Genomic DNA, 27,171 nt, shown 5'->3' on the forward strand with positions numbered 1-27,171 from the left:
TGCTTCAGTCAGCTCCGGCCCACACTCATCCCTGCGGCCAAGAGGGACATGGGCAAGACCAGCCCAGGGAGCAGGCAAGCTTGCCAGCCCCTCTGTGCAGGGTCCCAGAGGTGGCACTGAGACTCCTTTCTTTGGCACTTGGCGCCCCCATAAGAAATGCTGTGCTTGTGTTCTCTCCTCTTCCCCACTAGCTGCCCCCTTGATTTTGCAAGGGCCACTGGGCTTAGCCCCACATTCTTTGTGCAGAACTTCTCTTGGGAGTGCCCCACAAGTGAGGCAAACTCCATCTCTAGTAATGTGGGCACCTCTCACTTTTAGGGGGTTGAGGCTGAAGGAGCCCCATCCGATGGGAGCCTGCTGCAGCTTGCCTGTGTGTCAAGAGGCATCTTCCCAAGGGAACAGACTTGCTTGCTTGGCCTCCAAGAGGAGATTTTCCTGGTTCCTCATTTTGACTTTCCCTCTGCAGCCAAACAGGGGGACAAAAAGACCCCGGGAAGATGAAGAGGAAGACCTCAAAGTGCGGCACAAACAGACCAGCGTGCGGGAGCGTGGCCGTCACCGGGAGGAGGAGGTGACCCCTGCTGTGGAGGAGACGGAGGATGAGAAGAAGAAGCTCCTTCAGATAATCGAGAAGGGAGAGGAGGAGGAGGAGGAGGCATGTATCGGGGGGGGCGGGGGCTGAGGAGAGGGGCTCTTGCCTTGGGAAGGGAAGCGGGCCCCTCCGCCTTGGCCCTCCGTGCAGAAGAGGGACCTCTGCTCCTGTAGGCAAGCTTGCAAAGGCAGTGGGGCGGGGGGGGGAGCAGCCTTGGGGTGGGGCGTTTGAGAGGACACTCCTGTGCGACCTGACCTGTGGACAGCCTCCTCCCTTTCCGGCTCAGCCCTCCCCCACCCATTTCAAAACACACTTGTGAGGCTCTTTCCACTTTGGGGGGAGGAAGAGCAGCTGGATCCTGGAGTTTATTTATTGTTAGATTTATATACCGCCTTTCATTAAAAACACTCCCAAGGTGGTTTACAAAAGTTAAAACACATATAATAAAAATGAGTTAAAAGTATTTAGCTAAAAATATAAAAACAATTTGATATTAAAATACATAATATACAAACAGAGAAAAACTATACATGGATAAAAACACACAGAAGCAGCAAAAAGACAATCATGTAAAGGCCTGGATAAAAAGCCAAGATTTAAGAAGCTTTCTGAAAACTGTGATGGAGTCTGAGGAGCGAATGGCCACTGGGAGAGCATTCCAAAGCCTGGGGGCAGCAACAGAGAAGGCCCTGTCCCGAGTGCACGACAACCCTGCCTCCCTCATTGTCGGCACCCGGAGCAGAGCCCCCTCAGAAGACCTCGTCAAGCGGGCAGCAAGCCTTGGGAGCAGGCGGTCCCTCAGGTATCCCGGGCCCAAACCGTCAAGGAAGTTCCTCCTCCCTCGTTGTTCAAAAGGCACGGGAGGCTAGAGGAAAGGTGCCTCTGGTCTCCCCAGTGTCTCGTTTTGCACTTTCCTCTCTCAGTAGGAAGAAAGAGGAATCCATTTGGGGGGCAGAGGGGGGGCGGGCTGTGTCCTTGCGATCTGATCCCCTGTGCAGGGATTTCATGTCAGCGGAAGTGGTGGAGACGGCCGTGCAGAGGCCTCTGCTTCCCGGCAGCAGCTCTACCGGCCAAATGGCCAGCCGGGAGGCAGCGAAGAAGCTCTTGGGCAGCGCAGGGGTGCGGGGAGAGGAGCAACCTGAGCTGCCTCTTGGTGCTCCCTGGAGGGGGCCCAGCGTGAGGGTTGGGGAGTGGACTGGGTTGGGGCCTTTGGTGGAGCTCCTTTGGTGAGGAGAGCTGCCGGCAGCTGTGGGGCGGGAGGGGGCGGGCCCATCATTAGGTTAAGTGGTGTGTGTGTGTCTTTTGGCTAGGAGGAACCCCTGGATGAGAGCTCGGTAAAGAAGATGATCCTCACTTTTGAGAAGAGGTCCTACAAGAACCAGGAGCTTCGGATCAAATTCCCAGATAATCCGGAGAAGTAAGTCTTGCTGGGATTTGGCTGCTTCACTTTGCCCAGCGTTCTCGGGCTGCTGACTTCAGCCCCTCGGGGTTTCCCTTGTGCCAAAAGGCGAGCAGATGGGTGCAGACTTAGGGTGGGCGGGTCAAACTTCATGGGCTTTGAGTCCCAAGGCCTGTGCACCCGGTAGTTGCAGGCACTGGACGGAGACCTCGGGCCTTGAGGCCACCAGAGTAGGCGTTTAAAGTGACGCAGGCCTAGGTTTGGAAACCGCCACCTCTGTTCACCTGGGGCAAAACTAGCAGTGCTTTCCAGCCGGCCCAGTGACTTCTGAATGTGTGCATTCCGCTCCAGCTGGATCTCACTGAGCTGAAGTCAGGTGCAGGTGAGATGGATCGAAGGCCTTGTCAGCAAGACGGGTCAGCTTCAGCACCAAGGGGAGATGAAATGTAGATCGTCCCGGTCAGGCTCTGCTCGGCTGTGATTGGGGTCCAGAAAGCAGACCCGTCTCGGGTTGTGGGGGTGTGGATGCACTTCTCTTACATTCTTACCCTGCCAGGTATGCATCAGGAACAACATCTGATGAAAATGGCAGCAGGGGCTTTGTGGTTCATGCAGCTTTCGATGAAGCCCTAAAGAAAGGCACATCATGCAGCAAGTGCAGGGAGAGGAAGCAGGAAACAGTTGGGACAAAATTGGTCTGGCTCTGCTCTGAAATAGTAGCCGCTTTGGCGAGGGAGGGAGGGAGGGAGGGAACTCTTCCAGGCGGATCCTGTGAGCTGCCCCTCAGCTGCTGCTGCCCATCCAACGGCTGCAGAAGGGCTTCCGCGAAAGGTCAGCACAGGCTTCCTTCTCTGCGCAGGTGCCGGGATCTAGCATTTGCTCCACGCTTCCTCTCCTCCAGTGCCCCTGGCTGGTACAGGGCTGGCGATGGCCCCATATTGCAGCATCGGGCTGCCTTTACGGGCGTCTTGGACATGCCGAGTGGGTGCCGAGCGTGCCCTTCCCTCCCTGACGCCTGGAGTGGAGGCTGGGACTTTCCAGGCACAAATCAGAGTTCTGGGAATAATGCATAAAGCCCTCGTTGGGGTTGGGTGGATTCTGGGCAGCTCTGCCTCTGTCTGCCCATCTTATATAGCTGTCTGTCTATGTACCGCCCCAATTCCATGGTATTAAAACCCCTTAAATGTGCGCTCGCTCTCTCTCTCTCTCTCTATATATATATATATATGTAGGATGGTTGGTGCTGAATATTACCTTTAGAAATGGAGAAGAGAAGAGAGGGGGGATTGATGAGGGACGGCTGTCTTCAAATATCCAGAGGGCTGTTGCATGGAAGAGAGGGTACTTGTTCTGTGTTGCTCCCGAGGGCAGGACTAGAACCCAGGGGTTCTCTGCTGCTCTGGGTCCCAGGGCGTCTCACCCACATGACTGCAAGGCAGGACTATGCAAATTAGTTAGAGTTTAAGTTCGGGGGGAGGAAGCCCCCTCGCAGTTCTTTTGGCCTGCAAGGCTCCAGGCAGCTCCTCAGAGCTCCAGCTGGGCTGCTTTTCCTTTCGTCTTCCATTCAGCTCCTCCTTGTTGTTTTCCTGCCCTTTCCCTCCACCTGGCTGGGCTGCAGCATTGGATGGCAAGACCCCCCAGATTACTGCACGTACATGTACTGAGGGGGTCTTTTTTCGGCTGGCCCTCGCGCTCTGTTGCCGCCCACGACCCCTCCGAAGAGCCTGCAGTCGCGGGCGTGCTTGCTGCGGCCCACGGAACTCCCGGAGCAGCAGAACCCTAACCCTGTCAGCTGAGTGGTGGCGTCCCAGCACAGGCAGGGCCTCAGCCTCCAAGCGGGGAACCGGGCCGAGCAGAGCTCCCGCCTCCGCGTTCCCCAGCGCTCCTCTCCTGCCGCCCTCGGATGCGCCAGAAAAGCCTGCGCACCCAGGGCCCCCTATAGGCCAGAAAAAGCTGGGCCTGCCGGCACTGGCATCCATGCACCCAAAAACCTCCAAGAAGGCCTCAACAGAAGCGGCAGGAGCAGCGGAGGGCATGGCGTTGGACCCCACACCCACTAGGACACAGCCAGTCCAACGCATGGTCACCAGGAGCGCATCCTCGACCCAGCAGGAGGTGGTGAGCATGGCCCAGGCAGGGCCCTGTATGTCTTTTGACCCCGGGACCCCTTGGGGTCATCTAGCCCAACCCCGAATAGCCCACCTCCCAGGACTGTCACCGAATTGCCTTCTGATATGCCTCCCTCCTGGGGTCTGTGGGTGGAGAACCTTCTCTCCACTGCTTTTGAGCAATATGATGCTTTACAAGCAAAAAAGCGTCAGCACTTTAGGCGAGCCTCCCCGGCCTCCTCCAGAGCTGAATCTCCCCTTCGGAAACCCAGGCTCCTAGGAAGGCAAAGGAAAAGAGAAAGCATACTAAGAGATCCAAAAAGTCCAGGTCCAGATCCAGACAGCGGGATGTTAGCACCCACTCCTCTGATATCTCTGACCAGGGGTCCACTGTGTTGGGAACACCCTTACTCCAACATTAAACCCAGAATACCAGCCCAGAATTATATGGAATTCAGGCCTGTGTTTTCCCTCTGAGCATACACAGAGTGCGAAACCAGGTGTAGTTCACAACAACTGCCCCCGAGCTCAACCCCCTCAGGGACACGGGGAACCCAGCTAGTGGAGCCCCCCAAGGTGTGGCTCAGCTTCAGACCCTTACCTCCCTGGGGGACCCTCCCCGCCCACCTGGCATTATAGACCAGGAAGATGCAGACCATCCTAGGTCTGAGAGGCAGCTCTCTCAGCGCTCAGGCACTTTCCGTTTCGTTTTCTCTGTTGCTCTGTTTGTTTGCCTTTTCTTACTTCTTATTTTATGCCAGGACTCCCCAGAGTCCTACAGGTGCGGATGGAGTCTAAAACTCGCTGGCCTGCCTGCTCCTCCTCTGCCGCCAGCGACTCCGCCCTGAGCTGTCTTGGCCGGGGAGCTTTGACTCCAGCCGGAGGCCTCTGGAGCACATGGACGCCGCTGTTCAGCCATGTGGCGGCATCCTGCAGCAGCCGGGAGCACAGCCGATGGGCAGGGAGCGGTCCGAGCTGCGCCCCCAAAACCACTCTCCCCTGACTCCCCTTGTTGGCCAGAATTTGATTTTGAGTACCCCGGGCAGGCATGCGGGATGCACAGAAGGCCGAGCAGACTCCTCCCCTGCTGGCAAGGGCAGCCTCAGGCTCTACGGCCCTTAAGAAGGCACCAACAACTGAATCTGGGGCGACGGCTGAGAACGTGCAGTACCTGCAATCCCCGCTCGCCTGGGGGGCCAAACCGGGGTGCGCGGAAGAGGGGGCAGACTCCTCCCCTGCCAGCAATGGCGGCCTCGGGTTCTAAGGCCCAAAGAAGGTGCCAGCAGCCAGATCACGGGCTGCTATGGAGGGCGTGTGACCAGGAGTCTGGCCTCGACGGCACCGGAGGAACTGGTGAGCTCGGCCCATGCTGGGTCTTTTTCCTCCAGTAGTCTGACCTCCCAAATGTGGGTTCCACAGGGTCATCTAGTCTGACCCAAAAGACTCCTGTAGCCCAGGCCTTATTTGATCTTCCTGGGGATATGCTACCTATCTAGGGTGCATGAATTGAGGATTATTGGCAAAATCTTGAGAGATATGATGCCTTAACTATATATATATATATATATATGGAAAAGGAAACAATAAATAAATGAATTAAAGGGAAATGCGAACCAGGTGGGCCTCTCCCTTCTCTCATAGTGTGGCTTCCAGATTTAGAGCTCAGTGTTCACTCCTCTGTGATTTATTTTATGTTCAGCACTCGTGTTCTGCTCTTCTCCGAGGAGCTCAAAGCGGTGTACATGGCCGTTGCTGTCCTCACAACATCCCTGTGAGGTAGGGCTGTTATGTCTGGTCCTTGTCCCCAAGAACCCCGAGGTTACCCCTCATCGTGGTATGGGGAACTTGGCCACGGCAACCCACAAGGCCCTTCCCTTCCAATGGCCTTCTAGCTCCATTGGGGACCCCCACTCACCAACTGAACCAATGGGCCAGGAGGACCTAGACCACCTAGGTCTGAGGGCGAATGGCCTGATGCCCAAGCACAAGTCTCACCTTAGGCTCCCCAGAGACTTCTGGGCGGCGGATCTGGCCCCACTTATGACCCAAACAATGCATGCCTTGAGCCCAGCCCTGCAACCTCTCAGGAGGCCCTGCCAGTGGGTCAACAAGTGCACGAGTCTTCCCAGTTCTAAGCAGTCTAGCATAACCCTTCCACCCCTAAACAGTTTGTGGAAGCGGCCAAACTCCTCCCAGCACACCAGATCCTCCACCTAGGAGTGCTGATAGACACCCGGCTGGACAAACTTCCTGCCCCGGGACTGAAGACATGCCCTGGAGTCAGAGGTACGAAAGGTGCTGAAATCCAACTTAGCACATTTCATGGACCTGTCCAGATTTCTGGGTCTGATGGTGGCAAGCCTACAGTCCGTGCTCTGGGGGCGTTTCCATCTGAGGCCTCTGCAGTGGTTTCCCCTTTCCTTTCAGACGGGCATAGCTATTAAGTCCAACTGATGGGTTGCTATGCCCCAAGATGTTCGACACTCCCTAAGGTAGTGGCTCACTCCCCCCACATTTATCGGGGGGGGGAAGGAGTTCCTTGATCCCCCCGGGATCATTGCGACCATGGACGCCAGCAAGAGGGGATGGGGAGCACACTGTTAGCACCGGTCAGTCCAGGGCAGGTGGTCGGCGGAGGAAAGCCAACACAGCATGAACTGGCTAGAACTCAGGGCCATCCGCCTAGCCCTACGGGAATTTGTGACCTCTCTGCTACATCGCCATGTACTTATCCACACGGACAACACCACGGCGAAGGCTCATGTAAATTGTCAAGGGGGTACCAGGTCCGCGCCCCTCCAGGCGGAGACACTACTGTTCCTCTGGGCAGAATGCTATGTGGAACCCTTGATGGCTCTCCACATCCAGGGCAACCTGAATACAATAGCGGACTGGTTGAGCCACTCGGACCTCCTACCAGGGGAATGGCTCCCGAACCTGAAAACCTTCTCCTCATTGTGAAGCACTTCCGCCTACCAGTGGTGGACCTGTTTGCGACCCCAGTGAACACGCAGCTGCCACGCTTCTTCGTGAGATTTCCCTGCCGACAGGCGGGAGCAGTGGATGCCCTCTAGGCGCCATGGCCCTGGGTTGCCTCTACACATTTCCTCCCACCCCCCTCCTGGCAAGGGTCCTGTGCAGAGTCAAGCTCCTTCAAACCCAGCTCATTCTGGTGGCCCTGTATTGGCCACGGAGGCCATGGTTCGCAGAGATCTACAACCTCACCTCGGAACCCCACCTGCTGCCCCCCATCACGTCAGATCTCCTGCAACAAGGCCCAGTCTCTCATCCCGATCCAGGCTGGTTAAAGCTAGCTGCCTGGAAACTGAGCAGCGCCTCCTGAAGCACCATGGATACTCGACACCGTCTTGAACACCATGCTAGCCTCCAGACGTCCTTCCACTAACCAAATATATCAGTCTATGTGGAGGGCCTTCCTACGCTGGTCGAACCACCACGGGGTGCCAAGAGGGACCGCCTCCATGTCGCACTTGCTGCAATTCCTACAAGACGATTTGGAGAAGGGTCTCTTGGCGATCACTCTGAAACGCCAAGCCTTCTCCCTCTTGGGTCTCATTGCAGGTACCTCTAAGAGAGCCATCACCTCTGCATGCAGGCTGTCTGAGCTCAGGGCTCTGTCCATACACAGAAACCTCGGTATCTTCTCGGAAGACTCAGTTAAGCTAATCCAGACCCTTTTCTGTCCCAAGGTAGCATTCCCCTTTTCACATGTCCCAGGACATCGTGCTACCCTCCTTTTGCCTGCACCCAGTTCACCCGGCGGAAGAGGCGTGGCATGAGCTCGAAGTCCGCAGATGTCTCAAAATCTACATCAGGTGGACCAAGCACATTAGAACTTCTGAGTCTCTCTTTGTTTCCTTTCTTCCCAGATCCATGAGTTGGCCAGTGACACCCGCCACCATAGCTAGGAGGCTTAAGGCTTGTATATCTCTGGCGTATGAATCACAAGGCCTTAGGGCTCTGACTATGGTTCTCGCCCATTCCTCTAGGTCAGCGGCCACGTCAGCGGCTTTTCCCACTACCGCTCCCGTCCAGGACATCTGCCGAGCGGCGACCTGGTGGGTTCCCTCTACTGTTGCCAGACACAGTAAACTCGATATGTTTGCATCTGCACAAGTGGCGTTTGGGAGGAGAGTCCTCCAGCAGGTGCTCCCTGCACGGTAGTAGCTGGTACCCTCCCTCTTGGGACCCAGAGCTTTGGTATGTCCCATCTGTGAGATGCCCTTGGACCCAGAGCAGCAGAGAACGGAGCATTGGTTACTCACCGTGAAGGCTCCTTCTTGCTGCGGGGTCCAAGGGCGTCTCGACCCACCCTTGGTGCCAGCTCCTGCAATTCCATTAGTGTGAATTTTCTGCCAAGTGATTACTGTAACGTTGGCCTAGTTAGTTCTTGGCCGTGTCTGTTTGACTTGGTTTTTGCACATGATTTACCAGGGGCTTGCTTCGCATCGTTGTGCCTGTCGCTTCTGGTACTAAAAGAACTGGGGAGGGGCTTCCTCCTCCCGAACTTAAACTCTCACTAATTTGCATAGTCCTGCCTTGGAGTCATGTGGGTGAAGATGACCCATCTGTGAGACGCCCTGGGACCCCGCAGCAAGAAGGAGCCTTCACGGTGAGTAACCAATGCTCCGTTCTAGATTTAGGCTAGACATTGGGGAGAATTCCCTGACCTGCAACAGCTGCCTGGCAGTGGAGCAGTTCACCTTGTGCCGTGGAGCGCTCTCCTTGGCTGGAGGCCTTCAGAGAGGGGCTGGCTGGCCATCTGCCAGGTGTGCTTAGCAGATTCCAGCCCTGAGCAGTGGGGAGAGCTTGGCGAGAGAGCCCCTGCTTGGCATGCACAAGGTCGCCGGTTCAATCCCTGACAGCATCTCCGGGGTGGGGGCGCTGGGAGCGACTCCTGCCCTTCTGCTACTACTTGGCCATGGTGCCCCCCGCCAGCCGCCCCAGGCAAGCTCACCTAGTGCGTCAAGCAAAGACGTGTCTTATTTGCCCTGGCATTCCCGTACGTGGCTTGAGCTGTCTTTTACTCTCCTCTTCTGTGACTTTTTAAAAAATGTGTTTTTGTACGGAATGTGTGTGTGGGAGGAGGAGGTGTGTTCCGTGAGTTGATGTAGTCTGCCCCGAGAGCCTTTCGCCGAAGGGTGGCGCGTGGTTTCCTCTGCCAGTGGAGGTGGGGCAGGGCAGCCCTCCCTTGGGAACAGGCTGCCCGAGGGCCAAGGAGGCTGCTGCGCTCAGGCGGCTGGGCTTTCCTGCCCCGTCCGTGTGTGTGTTTGACGTCTTCTGGCCAGATGGAGGCGAGGTGTCTGCACTTGTCCATACGGGGAAAGCTTTGTTCAAAACTTCTTACATCTTGATTGGTTCTCATACAAATGGCTATTTTAAAGCTAGAAACACAATTACTAGAAGAGTAATCAAAGACGGGATACTGGAATGTACTTTTCTCACTTCTTGTTCCCAAATAATCCCTGTTAGAGCACAGATCCTGTTTGAAAGGAGGGTGACCTCTCGCCAAGATGGCCGGCTGCTCTTCCCTGCCTGAATACTCGTGGATGTTCCTCCTCTTACGGCCTTTTGTCCCGCTGTGAAGAGGGCATGTTCTGCTTCTCTACACCCCTCTGCCTCCTGTACCCTCTCCCTCTCCCTCCTCCCTCCGTGGCACGTGTGGTGCTGTGCCGCTCTCTCCTGCTGGTTTTCTCCTTGTCCCCGTTCGAAGGCATTTGGTTTTACTGTGTCTCTGCTTTGCTGCCCGGAAGGTGCATCTTACAGCTTTGTTTTCCCTGGAGCTCACTCTTCTCAGTCCTTAAGTGTTGCTTCTATTGCCTTTTTCGGTTTTTTAAAAAATGGTATTTTGAGTGGCTTCAAAATGTCCACATATCCAGGAGGATCTCGCTGTAACCCTTGCAGGAAGCAGATGGGTGCTGTTACCTCCATCGGGTGAGTGAGAGAAGCTTCTGGCGCTCAGGGCAGAGGCGAGGTGCCCACTGCTTGGCCAGCCTTTCCCTTCCGCGGCTCGCCTGGGTCTGCATCGCCAAGCCGGTCTCTGCCAGGCTCCCTCTGCGGCTCCTGCCCTCAGCTGGTAATGACGGCTGCTCTTCTCTGCCCGACTTGGCAGCCTGGCAGGTGCAGGCCTGTCTGCTCACCCACATCAGTTTTTCATCAGTTTTCTGATGTCCTCGGAACTGCCAGCTTAGCTGAAGGGCGCTTCTGGCTGCAGCGGACAGCTCGCTCAGGAGAGCCGTTGCAGCTCGCGTCCAGGCGGCAGGGGGAGGGGGAGCCCGCTGTGCCAAGCGAGACGGGGCAGCTTTTGCCGCTCTGCTGGAGATCTCTCTGAGTGGCAGTTCCTCGAACACCAGGAGCTGCTGTTCCTTCTCCGCCGCCGCCGCCGCCCCCCCCCACAATCCAGCGTCTGCGCCAGGCGCTCGCATTACTTCCTTCCATTTCCCTCAGCTGCTGCCACGGCCATTCGCCAGCCCTCCCGGCCTTTCTGGCCCTCGGCAGCTCTGCTACCCACTGCTGGCACTTGCTCTTCCGCAGCTTCAGAGGCCCAGTGGAAATCCCGCTCTCCTGTGACCCGTCAGGCGGCGTTTGCGCCTGTGGGGGGCCACCTGGGAGCAGGCAGGCCATGGCAGGCTCCGGTGCTGAGCTGCTGCTCCGTCTCCCTGCTGACAAAGGCAGACGCTCGATCCAGGCGAGATCCCCCAGGGAGGAGCGGTTCTGCAGGGCAGGGTTTGCCTCTAGTGTGAAGAGAAGGCCGCTTAGCAAAAGGCCTTTCTCTGAATCAATACGTTCCCAGGGGGTGAGTAGGATGTTGAGTGGGCCGGGGAGGAGAAAGACACCAGTCTCTGGGGTGCAGAGCAGGAAAAAACGATAGTAGATCACATTTAGGCTCAGTCTCTTCCTGCAGTACATCTGTCTGTAAATGTTCCTTGATTTGAATTTCTAGCTAGTGCCCTTAAGAACATAAGAAGAGCCCGGCTGGATCAGGCCCAAGGAGGCCCATCTAGTCCAGCATCCCGTTTCCCACAGTGGCCCACCAGATGCCGCTGGGAGCTTACAAGCAGGAGCTGAAAGGGGCATGCCCTCCCTCCTGCTCTTACTCCCCTGCAACTGGTACTCAGATGCATCCTGCCTCTGACGTTGGAGGTGGCCCACAGCCCTCCGACTGGTAGCCGTTGATAGACCTCTCCTCCATGAAGTCATCCAAACCCCTCTTAATGTCATCCAGATTGTTGGCTGTGCAAGGGAGAAAAATTTCTCTCTCTATCCACTTTTTCCACACCATGCATGATTTTATAGACCTCTATCATGTCTCCCCACAGTCGTCTTTTTTCTAAACTAAAAAGCCCCAGGTGTTGTATTCTTGCATCATGAGGAAGGTGCTCTAGGCCCCTGATCATCTTGGTTGCCCTCTTCTGTACCTTCTCCAGTTCAACAATGTCCTTTTTAAGATGTGGTGACCAGAATTGTACACAGTACTCCAGGTGTGGCCACACCATCATTTTGTATAAGGGCATTATAATATTAGTAGTTTTATTTTCAATCCCCTTCCTAATGATCCCTAGCATGGAATTGGCCTTTTTCATAGCTGCAACACATTGAGTTGACCCTTTCAATGAGCTGTCCACCACGACCCTGAGATCCCTCTCTTTATCAGTCACCGACAGCTCAGATCCCATCAGCATATACTTGAAGTTGGATTTTTTTGTCCCAATGTGCATCGCTTTACACTTGCTAACATTGAACTGCATTTGCCATTTTGTCGCCCACTCCCCCAGGTTGGAGAGATCCTTTTGGAGCTCCTCACAACCTGTTTTGGATTTCAGTACCCTAAATAGTTTAGTATCATCTGCTAATTTGGCTACTTCACAGCTTTTCCCAACTTCTAGATCATTTATGAATAAATTAAAAAGCACCGGTCCCAGTACAGATCCCTGGGGGACCCCACTTCTTACTTCCCTCCATTGTGAATACTCTCCATTTATACCTACCCTCTGTTTCCTGTCTTTCAGCCAGTTAGCAATCCACAGATGTACTTGTCCCCTTATCCCATGACCGCTAAGTTTCCTCAGGAGGCTTTGATGAGGAACTTTGTCAAAAGCTTTATGGAAGTCCAGGTATACTGTGTCAACTGGATCAACTTTATCCACACACTTGTCGACACTCTCAAAGAACTCCAAAAGCTTTGTGAGGCAAGATTTCCTTTTGCAGAAGCCATGCTGGTTCTCTCCCAGCAGGTCCTGTTCTTCTATGTGCTTCACAATTATATCCTTGAGAATGCTTTCCATCAATTTGCATGGAGCAGACGTTACGCTAACTGGCCTGTAATTTCCCGGGTCGCCCCTGGATCCCTTTTTTGAAAATCAGTGTTACATTTGGTCCTTTCCAGTCCTCCAGTACAGAGCCTGATTGCAGAGATAAGTTATATATTTTAGCAAGGAGGCTGGCAATTTCACATTTGAATTTTTAAAGGACTCTTGGATGGATGCTGTCTGACCCTGGTGATTTGCTAGTTTTTAATTTTTCTAGGCAGTTTTGAACATCAACTCTTGTCACTTCTATCTGACTCGGTTCTTTAGCCTCCGTTCCTGAAAAGCCTGGTTCAGGAACAGGTTTAGATCAGAATCCTCTGCCGTGAAGACAGATGCAAAGAACTCATTTAGCTTCTCTGCAACCTCCATAACCGCCTCTTATCAGGTTTCCTGCTTCTGTTGTATTTAGAGCAGTTTTTGTTATTCCCCTTGATGCTTTTAACCTCTGCTAACTGGTCAAGGAGGCACCTTTTAAATGTGCTGATTCTCTTTATTTAGCAGGGGGAGAATAACTGGCCCTATCCACCGCCAGCACTGTACCTCCAGTGACTGTTGCTGGTGTCTATCTTATGTTTCCTTTTAGAATGTGAGCCCTTTGGGAACAGAGATCCATCTTATTTATTTATAAATGTATTTATTATTTCTCTATGTAAACTGCTTTGGAAACTTTTGTTCAAAAGCGGTATATAAATATTTGTTGGTTTTGTTGTTTAGCGAAATGTTCCTCAGACTCTCTTTTCACCTCCCTTATTTTCACCTTGCATTTCTTTTGCCAGAGTTTGTGTATTTTTCTGTTCTCTTCATTTGGACAGGCCTTCCAGTTTCGGAAGGAAGTCTTCTTCCCTTTTATGGCTTCCTTGACGGTACCCATTAGCCATGCTGGCATCCTCCTGGACTTAGTGACACCTTTCCTCCTTTTGGGTATACAATCTAACTGGGCTTCTAGTATTGTGGTTTTGAGTAAACTCCATGCATTCTGGAGCAAAGTGACTCCCCTGATTTTCCCTTCCAGCTTTCTTTTCACCATACTCCTCATTTTGGGGAAGTTTCAAAATGCCTGTGTTAGACTTCCTTAGTGATTCTCTCCCCACATGTATGCTGAATTTGATGGCACTGTGGTCACTGTTCCCTAAAGGGCCGATGACACTGACATCCCGCACCAGGTCTGAATCCTCTCCTAGGAGTACTGGCACCCGGACTGCCCGAGGGCCTCGCTCCACCCCCCCAAGAGGAGCCAGAGGAGCTCCACGGGCTGCCAGCTCCCAGCCTCATCACGATTTGGAACTGAGTTGCTTTCAAATGGCCAGAACAGGACAAAAGCATTTCCTCAAATCTCCAGATATGTGCGTTATGGAAGAGCCTGGTGGAACACCTCCCACAAGTCCCAGCAGAATTTCCCTCCCAACTCAGCTTGGCTTCTCAGAATATTAAGCTGTCCTAAAGAGAGAGAAGCCCCCCCCCCCCCCGCCTGCACCCGGGCCCCTCTCCTTGCCTCGCGTTAATAGGATGCGCTGTGTGCCACGTCCTGGTCAGTCAGCAGCCTCCCCTGCCAAGGGCCTTGGCACACTTGGCGCCCAGAGACGGGCAGTTCTGCTGACGGGGGCGCTTCTGGCGAGCCGGCCTCCGCCACAGTCCTGTGGCTTTCAATTTCGCCCAGTGCCTGGATCCTTCCTGCACGCTTGCTCTTCTGAATGGCAGCATTGCAAATTGAATTATGGGCTTACCTGAGCTTAGAGGCCCGACAGCGCTGGGGAGGGGGCGGCTAGGAGAGGGGGCAGGGCCTGGGCAAAGTGTTTCAGGCTGGAGGGGCATCTTTGGCTCTGGTGGGAAGGACCTTCTGGCGGGTGCCCTCGTGGTGGGCGCTTGGCTCTGGGGGCAGAGAGCAGCTCTTGTGTGCCGTGTGCCTGCCTAGACATGAACCGTGCCCCTAGCTGGCTATGGGTAAACGCGGGCAGAATTGGGGGGATTGGCAGAGAAAGCGGGGCAGGCAGGAGCGGGACCATGTTGAATCATTTGTGAAGTGCCCCAGCTGAAGCAGCTGCAGCCCAGGGGAAGAGGCGCCAGGCAGGAACCTCCAGCACAAGCAAGGACTGGCCTGCTGGCAGCCTTCTCCTTTTCGGATGCGCTTCCTCACATGGCTGCCCTTCGTCATTCTTCTGCCTGCAGGTTCATGGAGTCGGAGCTGGATCTGAACGACATCATCCAGGAGATGCACGTGATTGCCACCATGCCGGACCTGTATCACCTGCTGGTGGAGCTGAACGCCGTGCACTCCCTCCTCGGGCTGCTGGGGCATGACAACACCGATATCCTTCCAGTGGCAGAGAGCTAGGTCTCGGTGGGAGCGGCCCTGGCCCTGCTGGCCCCCTCCTCAGGATGGAGGGCGGCTGCCCTGTGGGGCCTAGCCTGCTGCCACGCGTTGCCTCTCCCTGGGAATCATCCTTGGTAGCATCCTTTGGATTCCTGCGGAAGTGTGGAGGCAGGCCGATGTGCGTTGAGCCAGACCCACAGGGGCCTTTTGCCGCCACTTGAAAGCCAGCCGAGGTCCAGACGGGACGGGAGCTGCTTTGGGGGGATTGAGGCTCCCGAGGCAAATCTTGGCAAGATCAGGGCCAGGGGCACCGAGGCAAAAGCAGCTCAGATCTCAGCAGACCCGCCTAGACAGACAAGCCGACAGACAAGACTGGACGGATAGTTCAGGGCTGCTAAAAGGCTGGAGGTCTGTAAACAGGCAGGCCAGGCACACTGCCGGAGCTTGTCGGTTGCTCTGGGCAAGTCCTTTTCGACCAGCCTGTCAGCCGCCTCAATGAGCTTCCTTTGGTAGGATCCCCTAGGATCAATCCCCTAGGATCAAGAAGGCGAGGGCAGCCTCATGAGTCCCGCTCGGCCCTCTCTCCAGGTGAGCCAAGCCGATCCGATCCCGGGGGATGCTGGGCTGCCCTGGGCCTTGTTCCCAAGCAGCTTTACCAGGGGAGCCTGTAGAGCTCTCTGCATGCCACGCCATGCCACGGCATGGCATGGGGGCTTGAGACTCACATGGCCAAGGTGGCCCCGTGGTGCTGCCGTGTCAGCCAAGGGCGGCAGGGGCTAGAGCTGCCCCAAGAGGGTCAAGGGCATCCGTGGAGGCAGCAAAGGGCCACAGCTCAGTGGAGGAGCACCTGCTGGGTATGCAGGGAGTCCCCGGCTCAGTCCAAAGGAACCAGGAGCAGCTGCTGCGGAGACCCTCTCTCTGCCTGAGGCCTTGGAGGGCTGCTGCCAGTCTGTGTGGAGAGCCCTGGGCTAGATGGACCACTAGTCTGTCTTGGTAGAAGGCCGCTTCATCTGTCCTGTGTTTTGCCTGTTGCATTCCTGCCATGGACGCCTTCAGAAGGGGAAGGAACCTTGGAGGGCTTCTAGTCCAAGCCCTCTCCTGGCAGGAATCCCACCCTCTGTCTTAGGCCCAGGAGCACAAACAACAGATGCATGCATCTCTGGAGAAGGACGTGCAGCGAAAACCTTCCACTGAGTGACCGTGTGAAGCGAGTTAAAGTTACAGGGAGGCGCGCTTGGGTTTGCCGGTTGTCTAGCCTTGATCTGCAGAACTCCACTGCTCATCTAATTGCTGATTTGGAAATCTGGGGTGGGGGTGGGAGTGCGGAGGCCAAGCAAGTGACAGCTGAGCAGCCAGGGCTCTTGAGCTGGAAACAGCAGCCCCCTCCCCACACGCCTAACCAGTTGCACGGCCTTGGTTGATTCGGCTGGGCTTTTGCCAGGGACTGTGGGTGGCTTCAGTGTGGCGCTTTGTGCCAGAAGGTTAGCGTGAATTTGTCATTTGTGGAAGAACATAAACGTTGGGGGTTTTGATTGGGACTTGGTGGTCTTGTGCAGGGTGACCTTTCAGAGGAGGAAAAGCCGCGTGTTGTGTCTTTTGAGCCCTGTCTGTGGATGGCAGCTGCTGCTGCTGCTGGCTTGTCAGACTCTCCGAGGCTGACCCTCTGCTTCCAGCCAAGAGGGCTCATAATGCATCTGTCACTTAGATTGGGGAGGGGGCAGAGACTTGGCCTGCCATCTCTAGCCCTGGAGGGAGGAGCGTTGCTGCTGTTTGCAGCTGCTGGAGACTCCTCTGAAATGTTGAAAGGCAGAGCATGGAGGGAAGGACCCAGTTTGCCCTCCTGAGCGGCTCCATTACAGCAGAAGCAAGAATGCAAGGGTTGTGGCAACGAAGCACCTGGGCAAAGTCTCCCTCAGCCCGTGGCTTCGTGAAAAGCGGTGAAGAGGGGCTTGGAAAGCCAGTCTCCCTGGCAGGAAGGCGAATCTGGCGCTTGGCTCGTCACACTTGATTTAAAGTTGCTGCCTTGGCAGGGGAGGGTGGAGAGGCGAGGGGGATACGGTCCCAAGCGATAACAGTAATTTGAGGGCCAGGCAGCTCCTCTGCTGAGCTGGAGCCAAGGATGCGAGGAAGAGATAATGCCCAGATGGCGGCTTAAAGGAGCAGAGGCCAAGAGCTCCTGGGCGGAGGGCTGCTCCCTCCCCGGCAGCCCTGGAGCTCGGCTGGCGGCATCTGCAGCAGCCAGATAGTGGCCTTGCCTCTGCCTGGGCAGGAGAGGGTTGCCACCGCTGGGCACACTTGAAATGTGACACCCCGGCAATGGCGGAAACCTTCAGCTTGCTAATAGAGAAGCAGCAGTGGGTGAGAAGCCAAACTGGGGCTGGAGGGCACGGCTGGCAAATCCTGCTTTCTTTCTGCCTCCCCGTACCAAGATGAATGAGGAGCCCCGGAAGCTGAGCCTTCCCCTTGGCGCCCCACCGGCAGAGCTCTGAGCAAACGTGTTCCCCCCCCTCTCTCGGTCCCTTGGGGGGCCTCCCTCTGCAGCAGTAAGGAAACGCCAGGGATCTGTGCTCGCTCTGACCCAGCTGGAGAGCACCCTTCTCCCTTGGCACCCCCATGCCCTTGTCCACTGAGAGCCAGCTCCCTCCCCAGAAGTGGCTTTCACGACATTTGGGGGAAGGTGCTCAGCCAGAGCTTGGGAAGCCTCATCAGGGGAAAGACTTTGCCCACCTGATGAGCCACGTGGTGTGGGCTGTTCCTGACCTTGGCTTACAGACTTGGCCGTGAATTCTGCCAGCCGGGCTCTCTGGGTGGAGAGGGCGGCTGAGCCCTTAAAGGCTCCCTGCGTCAAGACAGGGGTCCTGCGATTCTGGACTGGCCCCCTTTGGAGGGTCCCAGTGCACCTGGGAAAGGGGGGTGAAGTCCTAGAGCAGGATAGGGGCCTGGAACCCCAGGGATCCTCCCCCTCCCCCTAGCCAAGGCCTACATAGACGGGATGCAGGAGCAGCTCATCCTAAGGACCCAGGGTGTGCATGCGCATGCATGTGCTGGGAGGAAGCACAGCTGCCTTCTGCCCGGTTAACTGCATGGCATTACCTGACAGATGGCCAGCCTGCAAGCAGCACAGCTTTCCTAAATGCTGGGGTGGGGTGGGGTGGGGTGGGGTGGGGGAGAGAGAGAGGAGCCCCCAGAGCTCCGGGAAGCTGAGGCAGGGGGGCCTCCTTTGGACAAACCCCTCCTGACTGGCTGACTGCCCCCCGGCAGAGGACCCTCACTGCTTCACACTGGGCTTGTGGGGGTGACTGCCCCCTCCTCCCCACATGGCTTGTGAGGAAGGGAGCTCTGCAAGGGATGCGACTTTCTCCCTGGGTGTGAGCTTAGGAGGGGGGGTGGCCACTTTGCTCTGACAGTGGATTGGGCATCACAAGCCCCATTTCCTCCCTCATCTGTAGTCTGCCTTCTAGTGGAGGGAGGGCTTTATTTTTGCATCACCTTTGCTAAGGAACGGAGGAAGCTGCCTGACACCGAGTCAGACCCATTGTGTGAAAAAGTACTTCCGTCCCGTCCTAAACTTCTTGGCTCTCTGTTATGCAAGGCCCCAAGACTGTGCGTGGAAACTGGGCATTCCGGGAGGGGGGGCGGTTCTGCCCGATGCGCTGCTTTGGCCCTCTTCCGTGCAGCAAGCTGGCTAAGAGGCTGCCTGGTAGCAAGTTGGCAGTGCCGGCATGGCCTCTGCAGGATGAGCTTTTGTGGCGTGCTCTGTTTTTCCTGGGCCAGTCCAGAGTCTTTGCTTTCTTGCATGGAAGGAACGGCAAACAATCAGAAAATGAGGGTGGTTTTGAAAGCTGACCCAGGAAGCTGTACGCCTGCATGATGCCGTAGCAGCCGTCTCTTTTCTTCCTGTCGTCGGAGTCGCAGCTGCTGCCTGCTCTTCCGCTGCGCCTGAGTTTTCCCCGGGCCTTGGGGAGGAGAGCAACATTTCTCTCTTCAGTTGTCCGGCTGGCTGTTGACCTAGCCCAGGTCTTCTCTGAGGAGGGTGAAAGAAATTAGAGCCGGAAACCTGTGGGGTGGCAAATAAAGCCTCACTAAGAATGGACAGCTGTGGGGCCCTAAAACATCTGGATGGGCTGCTGAAGGCTCTGGGGTGCAAAGGCGGAGGCCAGTGCCTGGCCTCTCCTCCCCCTTGGCATGAGGCAGGGGCTCGGCCTTCAGTCCCCAGATGCTGTTGGGTGACAACGCCCAAAGCGCTCCTGGGCAGCTGTGCAAATGTTACGTTGCAGGGTGTGTCAGCCCCCGAAGTTGGCCCTCCCAAGTCTGGACTGCTCATCGGCAGTCCTTGTGGGAGACCCGTCTGTTTCTTGAACACCACCTTTTAAACATTCTGTTTGTTTGTTTTCAGCTCCCTTGTTGAGTGGGCAAGTGGAAGTGGGAAAGGGGGAGGCTGGATGGTTTGTCCGGGACTGCAGGAGTTGGGGTGGGCTGTTGCTTTGCAAGGTGTGATGTGGCTGGAAGTGCAGGGGTGTGTGGGTGTGCTGCTGCTGTGCAGTGGAATGTGCGTCCCCACACATGGCACCCTGCCCGTGAACGCTGGCTTTCCTTAACGTGCCTTCCACATGTGTCTATCGCTGTGGTGGACCTTCTGCAGGAGCTCACAGACATTGACACCCTCCATGAGAGTGAGGAGGGAGCCGAGGTCCTCATAGATGCCCTGGTGAGTAGCCCCTTCAGGCTGCATCCTCCCTCCATGGAGGCGTCTCTGGCATCCTTCTCGCTTGTGGGTGGGTGAAGTTGCGCCCCCTCCGCCCCCCAAGAACACTGAGCTGTCAGGCTGGAAAGCAGCACTGAGATCCAGTCTCCAGGGGGAGAGCTCTGGCCTGTAGACATGAGAGTCCTTGATGCGGGTTTGCTCCACACACACCCCAGGCAGGGGGTGGGCTTCTCATTAGCTGGGCGAGATGCCTCCTTTTCCTCACTGGAGCTTCTTCCTGGGCTTTAGGAGGCCACTTGTGCCTCCTGAGTGGAGTAAGCGATGTGCTGCCTGCGGAAGGGGGGCCAGCCCAACTGCTGGTGGCTGAGCAAGGCCAGCCTTCTCCCCCTTTCCCCGCCACCCCAGCCGTGGCATGCCTGGGCTGCAGTGGGGTGGCAGGGAGGGAGAGGAGGGAGCTGTCCGTCTGGGGCAGGGCCTGCTGCCCTCTCCTGCCTGGTGGTTGCGTGATGTTCCCTTCCAGAGGTTAATTACAGGGGCCCTGAACAAGTGCCTCTGGCTGGCCTCTGAGCTTTCTTAATTGCTGGTTCCTCGTGACAGGGGTTGGCTGGCCGAATGAATGAATGGAATGGCTGGGGTGAGGGGGGAAGGGGACGGTTGTTGAGCATGTTTTCTGAATCTGTTGCACTGAGAAGCGATAAACCTGGACAAGAGCTCCCTTTGTGTGTGCTCCTTTCTCCCATCCTATTGACAGTCGCCCGGTTGGAGACTGTTTTTTATTGTCCACCTTGAATAAAATGGGTCATGTCTGCATTCTGAATGGCTCCCTTTTATTTGCACGGAAATAACTGTTCTCCAGAGGTCTGGGCAAAGATGGCTGCAGTGCCTGCTAAGATGCTTTGCACCCCACTGATGAGGGGTCTGCTGAGCACAAAGGGTGGGGCTGCTCTGAGCCACAGACGTGGGTAGAGTCCAAGGCGTCCGCTTGCCTAACACACTGCCATGGTCGGAGCTGGTGGCAAAGCCATGGCAAAGATGTGGTCTGGTCTCCCGGGCACAATTCTGTCCAAATGGTTCATGTCCATGGGGTGGTGCCTTGAATTGATGCATCAAGGGGCCATGTGGACTCAGGCTGGGGCATCAACGCAGTTCACTTCAGCTTGATTCCATTGACACTTGTTTGTCCAAGAATTCAGGGTCAGCCTTCAGGGGCATCCTTGGAGGTCCTCCATGCAACCTGAGGCTTTCCTCATACGCTCATACACCTACCCAAACGGTCCTGACCACCACTCAGTGTACGCAAAATCACGCACTGGAACGTGTCCCCAGTCGCTCTCCCCTGCCCCGCCCACTCCCAATTTTGCATGGTTTCCCCCGTGGTTGCATGTTGGTGGCTTGGGACACCAGCTCCTTCGGGAGACTACGCTTTGAAGTGGAAGGGAATTACCTGGTTGCTTGAGGAGACTCTTCCCCCCACCATAGCTGATTATACTAGTCAGGGAAGCAAGTGGCTGTCTGCCCAGCAGCACGGACCCAGAGTGACTGGCATGAACTCTGCAAGTGTCGTCAGTGATAATATCTTGGATCAGGTCCAGACAGTGAGCATCACTTCAGGGTGCCCCAGAGGGTCAAACAGAGTCAGCAACAAATACTTGGTGAAAAAGAAGAAATGAAGTGTCTTTAGTGCGGAGCACAATGTGAAAGCAGGTGTGGAGGCTGTTCCCAGAGAGGGAGGAAGAGGAGGAGAGGCAGGCAGGGCTCACGGAAAAGTCAGGAAGTCTGGCTGCAAAGGGGGAAGACGGAGCGGTCTTCTCCAGAGCCTGCTGACTGGAGAGTGGTGCCAAGGGGCTGAGGCCTGCTGGCACGTGACCTGGTTGCTCCAGGCTGTAGCCGTCCCGGACAAGCTGCGAGAAGCTTGCCCCTCACTTTGCACATCAAGCCACTTGCCTTGACCCAAAGGCCAACTGCCCCTTTCAGAGTGGCCAGTTAGTTCATGTGGTGGTGGTGGTGGTGGTGGTGGTGGTGGTGGTCCTCCTTCCTCCAGGATGAGGAACTGGCCAGCCAGATGAGGAAGGGTGGTCTGCATGTTGCAAGCTCCAGATACTTGTGATCACGGAGGGAGCCTGCTCAGGGCCCCAGCAGAGACTTCTTTAATCAAATCATTGGTGCCCCACCTTTCTGTCCAACAAAGGGATTAGCAAGGCACCTGCCAGTATGTCATAAAAACAATTTCGTACATAAAACCACAACTTAAAATGATTTTTAAAAGGACAGAAATGTGCACCAAAAGCCAAGGCAACAAAACCACTTCAGAACGTTAGAACCATATCACAGCACGTGGAGAGAGATTTTTTAAAAATCAGCAAAAGGCTAGGCGAAATATGTTTTTACAGCCCGTTTCAAAGCTGACCAGGATTGGGCCTCCTGAGAGGAGGAGTTCCTCAGTTGAAGCGACTGAGAAGGCCTGGCCTGCCTCCCCACCAGCCGGGCCTCTGCAGCTCATGGCACCCAGAGCAGGGCTTCCAAGGACCCACACAGGCTAGGATTGGCTCCCCTTCTCAGCAACTCTGTGGGTTATGTTTCTGCTTGTTAACCCACATCCAGTCCTTCCGTGCAGTTGGCCTTCAGTTCTGAATGCCCTCAGCCTCCCAAGAGCAGACGGGGGACGGGAGAGGGGGGTGGGGTGAGGGGATATGGAAGAGGGCAACCAAAATGACCAGGGATGGGGTGGGAGCGGGAGCACCTTCCTGCAAGTGTTAAAGGCCTTTTGGTTTTGGGGGGAAAGCGACTCAGGGGAAGACCGGACAGAGGTTTTTAGTTCTGCATGTTGGGTAGCCAAGGATGGAACGGATTGGCCAGAGATTTGGAGCAGACACAAGGAAGCCCTTCTCCGTGAAGTGCTGGTGTGGGATGTGCTGGCCCCCCACCTGGATGGGAAAGAGTCGTGAAGAACAAGGCTATGGGTGGCTACTAGTCTTGATGGCTATTGGCCACCTCCAGGTCCAGACGCCTCTGAAGACCACCCGTTGCAGGGGAGTGGGGCTGCCTTCCCCCGTCGGGTCCCTGTGAGAGACAGGATGCCAGACCAGGCAGACCCACTTTGGTCTGATCCAGCCGGGTGCTTCTCCTGCATGGCCCCGGAAAGCCCCGCTCGGTTTGAAGTCTATCCCAGCACTGATGCAGAAGCGCATGTTTGCTAGATCCTGTGCTCCAAATCTTGTCCAAAGTGAAAGGAAAAGGGCGGGGGGTGTTGGGGGGAGAGTGGGCCTTTGTTTTAATCAGACAAAATGGCCTTCGCCACGCTAACTGTGGAGGGCCACATAATGAAAGGCAGTGTGGACGTGTGGTGGGTCTCCCCCTCCCCTCGAAAACAGCTGGGTTTCTTCCCCAAGGCTTTCATTATGTGCAATTGCTCAGCCCTTGGATTTTGCTCCATCCGCTTTCCAGGCAGTGGAGGCAGACCTGGAACCGAGGGGGGGTGGGGGGAGCGCCCGTTGAAGCCACCCAGCCGCTTTCAGCACTGACAGGCAGCAGCCTGGCACTTTGGGATGCCGGGAGATTACCAGTCAATCATGACTTGATTTAGGGAATAGCAGGCTTGTGACAAGGTTCATATTCTTCAGATGCTCTTCTGTTGTGTCTGACACAGAAAAATTGTCCAGTTAATTATGGGGCAGCACAGCAGTGGAGTTTGCTGGGCGGAAAGCTCTGAGAGCAAGATTGCTCCCTGCTCACAGCTCTTCTCACTGGAGCGGGCTTTGTTCGTTTTTGTAACTTGGTTAGCATTTCTGTCTCCCGCTCTCGCCCTGCCTCTCGTCCTCCTCGGTCCTTTTTGCTGCCGCTGCCGCTGCCGCCGCCTCTCCTGTGGCCCAGGTGGATGGGCAGGTGGTCGCCTTACTGGTGCAGAACTTGGAGCGTCTGGATGAAAGCGTGAAGGAGGAAGCTGATGGCGTTCATAACACTCTGGGTAAGGGGGACCCGATGACGCAGCACACGAATGGCCTCCTGTCTGTTAGGGTGCGGGGGTGGTGGTTGTGTGCACATGCGTGTAGTGGACCCTGCAGCTGGGGGGATTTTTTGCCCAAGGCTTTTGGTGGCTTCTGATGAGTGTAGACGCCCCATTCGGACCTGTGGCCAAATGCATGGGTGTTGGGGAGCAGGGCCAGCAGGCTGAGCTCCCCTTGCCCTTCCACGTCCTGTATTTGGTGTGTTCGTGGAGGAGGAGTTCTTTCCCGAGGGTAGGAATCCACCACGGTCTTTGGAGCAAGAACAAGAAGGGCCTGGCAACTCCTGTCTCTCCGCGTGGCCCTCCCTCGCCATCACCCCTCACCCCCACCTGGTCCCATCACAGGGGTGGGTCCTAGGGCATGGGTAACTGTGGCCAGGTTCTCTCCCTCCAGATAAGGCCACAGCCAAAGCTAATAAAGGATGCTCTGAACCACAGAGGCCACTTGAACCTCTGGAGATGATGCTGGACCAGTGAGCAGCCAGACTGCAAACCTGGCCCTTTAGAGGGAAGGCAAACCCATCTCGGACAGGCTGCACATCACTCGGCCAGGTGGGCAGATCACCAGCCAGCAGTACTTCTGTCTTGTCTGGGTTGAGTCCCAACTTGTTCATCCATATTTGGTCCACTTCTGCACTGATTCAGGGCAGTTCATCGCCTCACCTGCATCTGATGAAAATGAGCAATACCACAGAGTAGTTGATGACACCTCTGCCAAATCTCCAGGTGTCTTCTTCCAGCCGTTTCGTGTAGGTGTTAAAGAGCATCGGAGAAAGAAAGGAAGCCTGCAGAAGCCCAAAGCACAACAGCCAGGGGGTTGAGAGCAGTAACCCCCCCAGCCCCAGAGGGGTTATCCAGCTGGGAGTGGAAGCACTGTCAAGTGGTGCCTCCCACAGCCTGCCTGAACAGCCTTGTCCAAAAGGATACCAGGGTCGATAGTAGAGGTCCAAGAGCATCAACAAGGTCACACTTGGGTGACCAAGGCAGTTCATGTTCCAAAACCAGGCCTGAAGTCCAGCTGAAATGGATCTAGATAGTCAGTTGCCTGTGAGAGTGTCTGGCGATGGTCAGCCAGCACATGCTCAAGCACCTTGCCCTGGAAGGGAATATGAGCCACAGGCCTTTAGTCATTAACATCCTCTGGGTCCAGGCCAGGTTTCCTTGGGAGTGATCAAATGTGAGAACAAACCTAGGTGAAAAGTTGTGATAACGTATCTGTCTTAACAGTGGCTTTGTAATCCCCTTTGCTCAAAGCAACAAGTGTCAACCTCTTTGCAAGGGGTCTGAAATAGCTTGATCTGTGGTTAGGAACACAGGAAGCTGCCTTCGACGGAGTCAGACCTTTGCTCCGCCTAGCTCAGGATGGTCCACATCGTGGCTTCGGCTCTCCAGGGTTCCAGGCAGGCGTCTTTCCCAGTCCTACTGAACGGACTGAACTGGGGACCTGCATGCAAAGCAGATGCTCTTCCACTGAGCTGCGGCCCACCCCTCGATGGTGGGTGATGCCTGAGCTCAGGCGGCTGCCAGTGGGGGGCCCTGGAAGCAAGTCTCGAATGCAGCCAGGCCCTGGCAAGACCGGCAGGGAGATTTCCTGGCTGGAAGCCTCCGTGCTGACAGCCAGCTGAGCAAGGCTCCCTCCCTCCCTCCCTTGTTCCCCAGCAACAGCTTCGGTGTCAAAGGACTGTTAGGAATGTCACTCTGTCATGTTAACTTTTTCTTCCTGGGGGTGGGTGGGCTTGCAGTGGCCCTGCTGGCTGTGCTGAATCACAGCTTGGAGCAGGTCCCGCCGGTCCTGGTGCTTCCCCTGCGAGGGGGCGCTGCTCTTTCCTTGCCCTGAAGCGGCCCATTAGACAAGCTGCACAGCAGCATAATGGCCAGCCGGGGCTTTGAATGGCTGCCTGGTGCTTATGTGCCAGGGCCATATTTCCCTACTGAGAAGAGGTAGGGAGATCATCAGGAAGGGGATTGGAAATTAAAATGCTAATATTGTAATGACATTATACAAATTGATGGTGTGGCCATATTTGGAGTACTGCCTACAATTCTGGTCACCACATCTAAGGAAGGACATTGTAGAACTGGAAAAGGTGCAGAAGAGGGCAACCAAGATGATCAGGGGCCTAGAGCACCTTCCTTATGAGGCAAGGCTACACCACCTGGGGTTTTTTCGTTTAGAAAAAAGACGACTGCGGGGAGACATGATAGAGGTCTATAAAATCATGCATGGTGTGGAGAAAGTGGGTAGTGAGAAATTCTTCTCCCTCTCACATAACACTAGAGCCAGGGGTAATCTCATGAATTTGATTGCCGGGAAATCTAGGACCAACTAATGGAAGTACTTTTTCACACAACACGCGATCCACTTGTGGAATTCTCTGCCACAAGATGTGGTGACAGCCAACAACTTGGATGGCTTTAAGAAGGGTTTGGATAACTTCATGGAGGAGAGGTCTATCAACGGCTACTAGTCGGAGGGCTGTGGGCCACCTCCAGCCTCAAAGGCAGGATGCCTCTGAGTACCAGTTGCAGGGGACTAAGAGCAGGAGAGAGGGCATGGCCCTTTCAGCTCCTGCCTGTGGCTTCCAGCAGCATCTGGTGGGCCACTGGGCGAAACAGGATGCTGGACTAGATGGGCCTCCTCGGGCCTGATCCAGCAGGGCTGTTCTTATGCCAGGCCCCTGTTGGCCTGCAGACCCAAGCATTTGGTGTGGATGCCTTGGCATTTGGCATGTCTTATTTCCTCCTGGGTGCAAAAGGGATCTGCCGCGAGGGGCAAGATCCTGGCATTTCAGTTTACATAGGTGTGTACGAGCAGCTGTTGACTGCCTGCCTTGTGCTGTGTGTGCCCAGAGATTCCTTCAGGCTTGGACGCAGAAAGAGAAACTCTGTGTCTCTTCTGAGCAGGGCAAGCCACAATCAAGATAAAAACAGCCCTCCTGGAAGCCTGCAAATGCGCTTTCTGGAGCTGCGTTGCTGTGGACTGAGCAACGCTGCACATGGCATTGCTTTGGTATCTGACTGATTTTTTAAAAAAATTCTTTTAAAAGAAAGCTTTGCTTTAAAAAACGGTGGTTTTCTCATTCAATTCCTGTAAATTCAAGATAAGTATCCAGTGCATGTGAGGAACAGCCTTAAGACTGAGAGAGGAGCACCCAGAGGAGGACAAGCGGCACTTAACTGTGGAAGCCGGCACAGGCCTGGCTGCTCAGACCCTGATGTGCCCTCTCTCCCTTCTGTTTCCTCCCACCAGCAATCGTTGAGAACATGGCAGAGTTCCGGCCTGAGATGTGCTCGGATGCGGCTCAGCAGGGCCTGATGCAGTGGCTTCTCAAGAGGCTCAAGGTAGGAGCGAGCTTCCTTCGGGCGCGCCAGGTAGTGGCTTCCCGTGCCCTGTTTCCTATGTAAAAATGACACAGGGAAAAGGTGTGCTTGTACCTGGGTTTACTTGTGTTTGAATGGCATGCGGGGAGTGGGGAGGTGTAGCAGAGGGGAAGCTGGATTGGGGACCCCTTACATAGGAAGCTGCCTTCTACCGAGTCAGACCCTTGGTCCATCTCGCTCAGGAGTGTCTACCCAGACTGGCAGCAGCTTCTGCAGGGTTGCAGGCAGGAGTCTCTCCCAGCCCTATCTTGGAGATGCTGCCAGGGAGGGAACTTGGGACCTTCTGTATGCAAAGCAGATGCTTAGGGAATGGACCAAAATGGATGATAGGAAATGCCCACT

At 55.5% G+C, this 27,171-nt stretch overlaps 1 protein-coding gene across 3 annotated transcripts in view; it reads left to right on the top strand.

Moving 5' to 3' along the window:
* CTNNBL1 (catenin beta like 1) overlaps positions 1 to 27,171 on the top strand; it is a 96,800-nt gene that overhangs the window by 15,865 nt on the left and 53,764 nt on the right. For 2 of the 3 annotated variants that reach the window (XM_053247784.1, XM_053247786.1), the window contains exons 2-7: positions 467 to 655; positions 1,903 to 2,009; positions 14,596 to 14,735; positions 19,351 to 19,448; positions 23,316 to 23,409; positions 26,699 to 26,790. In XM_053247784.1, the coding sequence (XP_053103759.1) occupies positions 467 to 655; positions 1,903 to 2,009; positions 14,596 to 14,735; positions 19,351 to 19,448; positions 23,316 to 23,409; positions 26,699 to 26,790 (720 nt within the window). The remainder of the gene's footprint in view (positions 1 to 466; positions 656 to 1,902; positions 2,010 to 14,595; positions 14,736 to 19,350; positions 19,449 to 23,315; positions 23,410 to 26,698; positions 26,791 to 27,171) is intronic. The other variant, XM_053247785.1, reaches the window with a different exon arrangement.

Source organism: Hemicordylus capensis, chromosome 4 (assembly GCF_027244095.1).
Source record: "Hemicordylus capensis ecotype Gifberg chromosome 4, rHemCap1.1.pri, whole genome shotgun sequence".
Lineage (NCBI taxonomy): Eukaryota > Metazoa > Chordata > Lepidosauria > Squamata > Cordylidae > Hemicordylus > Hemicordylus capensis.